This window comes from Monodon monoceros, unplaced genomic scaffold (genome assembly GCF_005190385.1).
Source record: "Monodon monoceros isolate NGI ecotype Baffin Bay Population unplaced genomic scaffold, NGI_Narwhal_1 Super_Scaffold_2, whole genome shotgun sequence".
NCBI classification, from domain to species: domain Eukaryota; kingdom Metazoa; phylum Chordata; class Mammalia; order Artiodactyla; family Monodontidae; genus Monodon; species Monodon monoceros.
Genome location: NW_021703776.1, coordinates 69,188,480 through 69,198,491, shown reverse-complemented (window position 1 = coordinate 69,198,491; position 10,012 = coordinate 69,188,480). Strand labels below are relative to the sequence as shown.

The 10,012-nt window shown below is 38.1% G+C and overlaps 1 protein-coding gene across 2 annotated transcripts; it reads left to right on the top strand.

The window, feature by feature from the left end:
* Positions 1-7,367: 7,367 nt before the first annotated feature.
* SMIM30 (small integral membrane protein 30) lies at positions 7,368-10,012 on the top strand. 2 transcript variants are annotated; one of them, XM_029232993.1, is made up of 3 exons: positions 7,368-7,400; positions 7,755-7,822; positions 8,281-10,012. In XM_029232993.1, exon 3 carries the CDS (start codon positions 8,326-8,328, stop codon positions 8,503-8,505), a length of 180 nt encoding a protein of 59 aa, XP_029088826.1. In that variant the 5' UTR covers positions 7,368-7,400; positions 7,755-7,822; positions 8,281-8,325; the 3' UTR covers positions 8,506-10,012. The 2 variants fall into 2 exon arrangements, with proteins under 2 accessions (XP_029088826.1, XP_029088827.1); XM_029232994.1 differs by having other exon boundaries at positions 7,394-7,405.

Here is a 10,012-nt window from a genome sequence, read left to right as displayed (position 1 = left end):
CCAACACATTCTATCATGTCTAAATTGACTCTAGATAAAAAGCATTTTCAAAGAACAAGTTAAGATATCCAAAGAAGAAATTCAGGATTTGAAAAATGAGTGATTTTACTCAGAAAATGGCCAGATAGAAATTTTTTAAGTCTTTAGACTTAAGAGAAATCACGCAAAGACCAGTTGGGGCATGATTCACTCTCCTATACTACCTGCATTTTCTATCTGGTATGTTTTTAATTTTATAAATTTCATGCTGTCTGTCTCCATGGTTACCAGTGCTTAATCATAATGAGCCCCTAGTCTATACACAGGAATTATTATTTCCTTATGAATTGCACATACTAAATTGTTAATAGCTTCTCTATACTTTTACAATGACTAGTTTAAGTTTTTCACTTCTAAGCAAAGATTTTCAAAAGGTTCTTTTGACTTTCTTTTCTTCCTTTCTGAATTTTGTATATTATATGGACTTCAGTGATTTCATGATAGTTGAGATTTGCCAACACATCACAATCTATGTTCTTTGATATATGATGTCTGTGCCCATCAGTAAGTGCTCTTCTGAGCCTCAGTCAAACATCCTTTTATTTTTAAAAAACATTTTTTGTATATACCTATTAAATCTAAGTCAAAATCAATTAACAAATCAGGTGAATACTGGTATTCATTCATTCACCAAACTAGGGCCTAGAGGGGAAGTATATAAACACCAACAACTCTTCAGTGACTCACCACAGTTAGGCTTCCTAAGCAACACTAGAGCACCTTATTTCAAAGATAATTAAAATGCAGTTTGATACTGTGGACATTTTCCACATGAAACCATGTGGGCAATGACTAAGAGTCAGTCTTTGTCAGATTTCCTGGGTTCATAACCTGATTCTACCACTCACTTATGTGACCTTAGATAAATTACTTAACCATGCCTCAGTTTCCTCACCTGTAACAGGGGATAATAATAGTGTCTCCCTCACAGGATTATTTTAAGGAGTAAATGGATTTACATTTGTTAATGTGTGGAATAGTTCCTGACACATAGTAGTCACTATTTAAGTGTTTATTAAATATAAATCAATCAATCAGTCCTAGCCTATGTATCATGAAACCATGTTTTCTAAGAAAATATTTTTTCCCATGAGAAATATTTTTTCACTGTCCCATGAGGCAAGATAATCCTCACTTTAAATTTCCTTGTGCAGCACTTAAATATTATCTGATCAGCTAGTCTCATGTCTATGAGAGTTATAGACACTGACCATATTGAGCATTTTATGTGTCACTTCATTTAATCTACAGTGGGAGTCCTACAAAAGATTGGTGATTTTCTCATTACAGATGAGAAAACTCAAGTTTAAAGAAGTTAGATAATTTGTACAAATTCACTGAGTTAGTAAGTGGCAGAGATGGGCCAACTGATGACATATCCAAAGCCAATTTTTTAATCAGTCCATTACCATGGATAAAGTACTACATAAAAAGATAATTTCACAACTTTTCAAAACTATAAATTTGTCCCGTCCAGGTATTCTTAGCCTGCTCCTGGAAGCCCAGAAATGTTAAATTTGAATCTGTCATTGCCTGTGGGTGTGGTTCCTCTGCTTCCTGGACACCATAGGCTCGTGTGTGTGCAATTGAGTCCCACAGATTACTGAGGTTCATCAGTGGAAATCAAGGTTACATCGGCAACGGGCTCTAGATGGTGCCGGGAACCATGTCAAAAATGACCTTCTGCAGCTTGCCCATTCATGTCTGTAAAATACTGACACCAGGGTGTTTAGACTCAGCAGCAGCTGAATAGCTCTGGAAAGTGCAGCGTATCTCATCCTGTTAGCTTAGTTGGCTCTAATGTAACAGTCTCAGTGATGAATGTCCTATTACTGATGGGAAATACTGATTAACTCTGGGTTGGACTTTTTTAATTGTGAAGCTCCAATAAAATGTCTCCACTCACTTGGCTTGGTTCAATTGCTAATGAGGAAGTCTGGGTTGTATGAACTTCCTGACACAAATCAGTGACTGCAAAATCTTGATGTCAGCCTATCATGCCTTCTCTGATGGATACCAGAAGTGCCTTCCTTCAGGGCCTACCAGTGCCTCACTTCTAACAGTTATAAAATAAGCAGAAGCCACTTCTTCATTCTTCTCTGAAACCACTTTTCAGTAACAATTGACTTGTGAAATTTTGCCCTCCACCACTCAGACAAGTGTCTAAAGTAAGGTTCTTTGTCTCTGAGTATCATCGGCTACCAGTGATCTCTGTTTCAGTGAAGGATAGTGTAAGCTTAGGTTCTTCCGAATTGAAAGACTACATTTTGGATCTGATAACACTAGACACTTAATGCCAAAAGAGGAACTATATAAAAGCCTGCAGAAGCATTCAGACAGCTTGGGCGGGGCAACGTCAGGGGAGATGGAATGTGGCACTGCTTCAGAAGAGCTGTGGTTCATGTTGCTATCAGAGATGTTCACAGGCAGAACTTGTAGCTAGCAGACGCTTAGCACAGAAGAAGCTGCTCATCTCCCTAGTACTGCTAAGGAAATGATCGTCTCTTTTAGAAGAGGGAACTGCACATGTACAACATGGCAGTCATTGTCCTGGTCAGTGATCTGGACAAAACATCTAAATCTGAGTTATAGCTAAGAAATAACAGTTCATTAAGATGGTTTGCAAGCACGTCAGAAATCAAAAAGCAGCTTCAGGTCAAAGGAGTGGAGGAGATCATTATATTCACTGTATCCCAGAAATTAATCCCTGCCTCTACATTACTTAATACTAGTAAACCCTGAGTTGACATTTCCAGTTACAGTATACAATATAAACTAATGAAAACCAATTATATGACTCTTGACTTATAAGTCAAAGATAAACTTTAAAAAGAAACAAACATGATTTTTTGAAGCTATCTGGGAAAATAGAGTTCCTTCATCCATGAGTATAAGCAAATTAGTTCTAAGTAGGGGTTGTAAGAATAATGTTTATCCTCTTCAAACAGTGGACCTTACTGAAGCCAAGGAGGTAAGGTAAAAATCTTGGTACCATGTTCAACACAGTGCCATCTCTCAGGGGTAATACAAAAGTATTTCCTTCTGTCCTGCAAGCTCTGCAATTAAGTATCCCATAACAATCTATCAAGAGTAATACATTCCTCTGAGCCTACAGTCTCAGTTATTATAATTCCCTCTTAGCAAATCTTCTAATGCTGTCATTTCCTTTGCTGCAATTTATAGAAAAAGCAGTGCAGAGTTATAGACTAGCTGCTGTAATTAGAATTCAAAAGGAATTAAGAGTCTTTGTTTGTTTGCTGGGTTTTCTTGGGGTGGCCACAGAGTTCATTCCAGCTGAATGATTTCTTGGAGCTATTCACCCATATCTAGACCCTCCCAATCACATTTTCAAAACCCTTTGGACCTAATATGATGAATCAATGATGTGACAATAACTGAATGGAGAATATATTTTAAACATAAACGTAACCACCAGTAGGTATGAAATAAATAGTAAAATCCCATCAAGGCAACAAAGGGACAGCTTTTGAGTACCAAGGGAGTGTTTTCCAGTCAGCTCCCAACCCAAAGCCTAGGAAGCCTAAAATGCCTCTGTATCCAGGGAGTTCCACAGACATTTTCTATTTACCATGTTTGTCTGCAGAAGAGCGTATTCACAATGGAGAGAAGCCACATCCTGAAGACCCCATATATTTCATGGATTTAACAGAAAATAGTAACAATAGTTAATATTTAATGAGAGCTTACTATATGCTAGCCACTAATTCTGGAAATTAACTCATTTTAATCCTCATAATATACATATGAAGCAAGTACTATTATACCCCATTTTATAGATGGATAAGCTGAGTCTTAGAAAAGCTTACTAACTTGTCTATTGTCATACAGTTAGTAAGCAGCAGGGCCAGAATTCTAACCAACTGGTCTAACCCCAAAGACCCTAACTCTTAATCAGTAACCAGGGGAACAGACCTACAAATAAGAGGGAATTGATAAGTACTGAGCTCTGGTAACTTTTTGGTCACTTTAGAAACATTTCATTTAATCCTCACACAGCATATTTTATAAAAGGAAAGTAAATTTCAGAGAGATTAACTACTCAAATCCATAAAACTAGCAAGGGAAAAAGCTAATATTCCATATACTACATCACAGCACCTCTCCACAGCTTAAAGACTAAGTGGCAGAAATAAAAGCAGAAATCTCACCTCAATTTGCATATCAGTGCTGTTATAAGAAAGTGACCGAGATGTACCTGGTGGTCCAGTGGTTAAGACTCCGCAATCCCAATGCAGGGGGCCTGGGTTCGATCCCTGGTCAGGGAACTAGATCCCGATGACGCAACTAATACCCAGCGCAGCCAAATGAATAAATAAATAATTCTTTAAAAAAAGAATAAAAAAGTGACCAGTGGAAACTGTCTGGCAAGGATGCTAATAGGACACAGAAGAAAATCTGTAGTTAACAACAAAATCAGCATAACCAAGGAAGAAAGAATCTAAAACATTAGAGCACTGCAGTGTTGATGTTGGGGTGTGTGTGTGTGTGTGTGTGTGTGTGTGTGTGTACTGTTTCATTGTTTTCAACTACTCCTTTTATTTTCTTGATGAAATCTTGAGTAGTTCTCAACTAGGGACAGTATCTCACCAAAGACTATCTGGCAATACATGAGGACAGTTGATTGTCTTCACGATTAGGGGATTCTACTGGCATTTAGCAGGCATGGGCTAAAGATGCTAAATATCCTGCAATATTATGTCGGCACAACAAAGCACTGTCTCACTAAAAATGCCAATATTGCTCGTCCAACATTAGAAAGTACTTAAAGAAACCATTCAGGTATTGCTAAGAAAAAAATACACCACCCAGATGGGCTTAATCAATATTTGCACCCCGAGTGGACAGAGGAAGTAAATAGGGACCATTATAGACAGGTTCCTGAACAAAGTAGTTCCTGTTTTAGGTACTACTGCATCTTAGACATACATAGACATAAAGCCTTGCTATTAATACTATGGAGAAAATATGTGAGACCTAAATTTTGAATAAAGACTCAAAATAATCTCAGTCGAAATACCTTCATGGTTTAGCCTAAAAGCAGACTTCCTACTTATAAGGTAGTTTCTACTACGAACAGTGTAACAGTGACTAAACATTAATCAACAAAATTTGATTCAATAAAAATATGAATCAATAAAAACACAAAATTGGCATGCTTAAGAAACAGCAAAAAGATGAGTGTGATTGGAATGAGCATGAGTGAGTAGTAGGCTGATGTCAGAAAGGCAGGCAGAGGCCAGAATGTGTAGGGTGTTGTGAGTCTTGATAAGGAGCATAGACTTCTGCTTATTGTGATGGAACTGGAGAGCTTTAAGCAAGGAATAAATGATCTGACTTATTTTTTTTTAATTTTTAAATTTAATTTTATTTATTTATTTATACTGCAGGTCCTTATTAGTCATCCATTTTATACACATCAGTGTATACATGTCAATCCCAATCGCCCAATTCATCACACCCCACCCCCACCCCCCCACCCCCCCACCGCCCCACCACTCTGCCCCCTTGGTGTCTTATTTTTAAATCACTAGTTAGGGTAGTAAGAAGAGAACACTGAGAGCTAGAATACCATTCTACTTGGAAACTAGGGTTGTAATAAGGCAGACAAAAGCATATACAGCAACACCTTTGTTAAGTTGCCTGATGAGGGTAGATGCTGGTTAGGAAAAGTTAACCAATTTTATTTTGAAACTACAGGGGCCCAAAACATCTCTGCACAAACTTCTGCCACTCTTTTTCAGATAGGCCAGGTCATCATGATCTCTTAACATAATAAAGAAAAAGCATTTTATCATCAGCAGACCTTCAAACTTAAAACTAACCCATTATCTTCAACACTGACACCCCTAGAAACAAGTCTGTAATAATACTAAATTTACCGTGGTCTCTGCTGACTTCAGCCAACTGAATAAACATATAGGGAAAAATTAAATCCCCAAATTGTTCACACTAGAATGCGAAAGAGTATCTTTAAATAGCTGCTATTTCAAATATAACTGATTAGAAAGGTACAAAACCAGAAGTAGCTCAAGGCAAACGAGTCAAAGACAGAACTTGTTAAAATAATCAAGTTTAGAGAAGCAATGCTGACATTACTGTGTAATTTTCCATAGACTTCCAATTTGCAAGACACCTTGCTTTGGTTTATTTGGCACTGCTCTGTCTCTCAGGAAATCCTGCTGGCACATTTATTTATTCAAATAATTGTTATTAACCAACATTTCTGAGCACCTGCTGTGTGTGTGTTAGAAGCTAGGAATATAAAGCTTTGCTGTCAGTCCAGAGAGATTAGTAAAGTGTAAGAAAAAAGATGAACAACAATAAAAAAATTACGTGCCAATTATGGGCACTGAACTGAAATATACCTGCTGTGTCTCAGAGTCCTAGGGGGACTTTCAGACAGGGCAAGTGACTTCACCCCTAACCCACATCATTAATAACTGATCATTTCCAGGGTACCAAAAAAGTCCTCTAGTCAGTAAATGAGAGTTCAGAAGACTGGGTGATTAGAAAGGTTCAGTAAGGACTTCGTAGATTAAATTAGACTTCAAGAAAGCCTTTCAGAAAGGGGTAAGACTTACATATGCAAATAATTTATCTTTATGACTTAAAAGTAATAATTTACAACTTTCCATAAATATTTGGGGATACATAGGGTGGGTATCATAAACATATGAGAAGAAATCTCTAAAGCATACCATACACTGCACTCCTGAAGTAATAGGGAAACAGAACTCTAGAACCTGAATCAGAGACCCTCTTATAGTGCTTAACCTGTTTTTCCTCAAACTGCCTGTTTTTCCCTACAGATGTTTCTGACATTTTCCAAAACGTCTTATTAAACATGTTTTCCCCCATTGCTTAAGAGTTAACAAATATCATAAGGCACATTTGGAAAATGGTGTCAGGGGATTCCCTCCTTCAAAAATGTTACAAGCCGCTAGTTTAAATGCATCTGAAACAGATGGCTCTGCTCGGGTGATTTCTTCCGGCTGCTGTGTCTGCATTTCAGTCAAAGAAGAGAACATAACTTCTTGTGTCTTGAAACCTTGAACAGGGTGAAAAAAAACACTTGCTGTCATTTTTTTTACCTTTTTGTGTGTCTGTCAGCTTCCGTACAACTACACTAAACTACTTCACCAGTGACAGGTTCGGCCACGTGAAGAAGCCCCGGGAGCTCGCTCCTCAGCGTCTCCGGTAGAGCGTGACCATCTTCCCGCAACCAGTTACAAGGGAGCGCGCCGGTGCATCCTGGGAGTTGTCGTCACAGGGGACTGTGGGAAATGTAGTTTAGAGACTCCGCCCTGCTCGCCATTCCTGTAATGGCTGCTTCCTGGAAGGTAATGTACGAACTTGTCCCCGAAGGCCACTTAGATTGCCCAGGGTATTTGTAAAACAGGCGGCAGATTTGCACGTTGCCGGGCCAAAGCAGGGATTCTTTTTAAAGTCCTACTATCAAGTTCTCGAACGAACTTGTTTTTTTGGTTTTGGGTTTTTTTTTTAGCTTTTCCTTTATAGGCTAACTGACCAACTTTTAAATCTAGTTCCCCTGCTTGAACAAACTGTTGTCGTTAGTTATTACCCATTCTTCTCCCTTACGTACAACCTCCCCGCTCTGCACTGACTCTAGCTGCTGCTTTAAAATAATAATAATGTGCGATTTTTTAAATCCTGCTACGCCCCTCTGATAATAGGTGCTGTCACGTGGAGCTTAGCCTTAGCATCCTGAACTGGTAGAATTAAACAAAAACCGCTTTCTTTGGTAAGTCTTACTATTTCCCCCACGACTTAACAGTTATATGTTGTTTGACTTTGCCAGATTTGTTTGCATTTCCTGGATGGGAGAGACCCTAAGAAAATATAATTTTCATTCACTAGGATAGTTTCCAAGTTAGTATCTTGTGCCTCTTCTGTCTTTTCTTATTCTACTGTTCAATTTGTTTTATTGATTCACACGGTGTTGGCGCTATAGAGTGGGGAAAAATCGCTGGAGTAGAGGAATTATCATGAGAAGGGGCGATTAGCCTCAAATGACCATCTTTAAATACCATTTACTTCTCTCAGTTTCTTCCACCATAAAATGAGGAGATGGGTCTGAATATAATTTATAAAGTCTCTGATTTAAAGGGTTGTATGAACTGTTGTCATGTATTCATACTGTCATTTGAAAACGTAGGAATTTTTAATGGTTCCTTTTTGTTTCCATGTTTTAATTTCTAGGAACCTTCAGCCTTTAAGAACCAGTCACCTCAAGATCTCAACATCATGATCTCAGTTTCAACACAATTGTTCCTAGTTCTCTTTTCATTGCTTCTGGTGCTGCCTGTTGTTGAAGCAGTAGAAGCCGGAGATGCAATCGCTCTCTTGTTAGGTGTGGTTCTCAGCATTACAGGCATTTGTGCTTGTTTGGGGGTATATGCACGAAAGAGAAATGGACAGATGTGACTTTGAAGGGCCTCCTGAATCAAACCTTGCCCTGAAAACCTTTGTGCTATTGAGGTTCAGAACTGAGCTTTGGTGTCTGAAAGTTCTCAAGAAACAGTAAATAGGGTAGCTTCATAGTCTTGGTTATTTCCCTATAAATAGGAACAAACTGATATGTTAAATGGAAAACAAAACGTTTTCTTCACAACAAATAATGCACTGAAAAATGCCGTCTGTAATTTACATTTGCTAGTTAGAAAGAAGGTCAAAGAAGTGAGATGGCTGAACTCTGCATAAGTAATATTTCATAGTTTCAGAATTCTCAATAAGAATAAAACTCTTGTCCAGAATCCTAGGAAATTGCCACTGTTTAGTTATAATCACTGCCTCCTGCATCACTGAGGAGTCTTTTCTCCATATTTTTAATGCATTTTTGTTTTGTTATCTCCCAAGTTAATATTGTACCTAGATATTAAATACAGTTGGTCAAAAAATTAAAACTTATCTCTTTGTGGGGGAAAAGTTTAGAAAATATTCGATGTATCTAACGTTGAAATGGAGAAAAGATTTAATGTAAAAAAATACTTTATATTGACACTAAAATGGAGAAAAGATTTAACGTTTAACAAAAACAAAAAAATCTTTATAAACTGCTAACATCTCCATGGTGAGAAGTACTATATTAAATATAAACCCATTATGTAAGTTACTGTGTGGTGTTTATTTCAGACTGCTTTTATCTTTGTGTGAACTTTTATAAAGTAAGTGGAGAAGAGTAGGATGCCTTACCTTAACTGATCACACTAGCTTGTAGAGATACAATCAGTGAAAAAATGAGAAATGGGCAGCATCAAGGGAGGGGAGAGGCCTCTGGTAGAGAATCCACAGATGCAGAAGGAAAATGTAATGGCCTATACTGATTTACACACAAGCCAGATGAGGCGTAATCTCCCTGACCTTGCTACTTAAGGTGTCCTCACACCAGCAGCATCACCTTAGGACTTGTTAGATCTGCAGAATCTCAGGTCCCACCCAGACCAATTGGATCAGAACTTTTGTTTCAAGAACCCAGGATAATTTATATGCACATTCAAGTTTAAGAAGATTGCTCTAACTTGTTTGAGCCCAAGGATCACCAAAGCACTTGATAAAAACTGTTAGATTCTCAGGTTCCTCTCCTGGTTGCACTGTAGTAATTGTAGGTTGGGGTCTGGAATTCTATGTTTAACAAGGGTCTCCAGTGATTCCTTTGATTGTGTAGATGCAGCCAGCATAGAATTGTATGAGTAAATCAAACTACTATAGGGTCTTAATGAAAGCAGGTAGTCAAATTTTTTCCTAAAATAATGCATTATCCCATCTCTAGCTCTCCAGGTAACACTGGGAGCCTTAATTTTGATCAGAAAACAGGCAGCAGCAATCTAAAATCCTTAATGTGCATTTCTCCAGGTGTGAGCAGACCTGGATTTCATGAGGGATTTGGTAGAGGGTACAGAGAGTGAGGGACAGCCACACTGTAGACACAGAA

Excerpts from the sequence above, each read along its gene's own strand:
- SMIM30 (XM_029232993.1), top strand. The coding sequence starts at position 8,326 with ATGATCTCAGTTTCAACACAATTGTTCCTAGTTCTCTTTTCATTGCTT.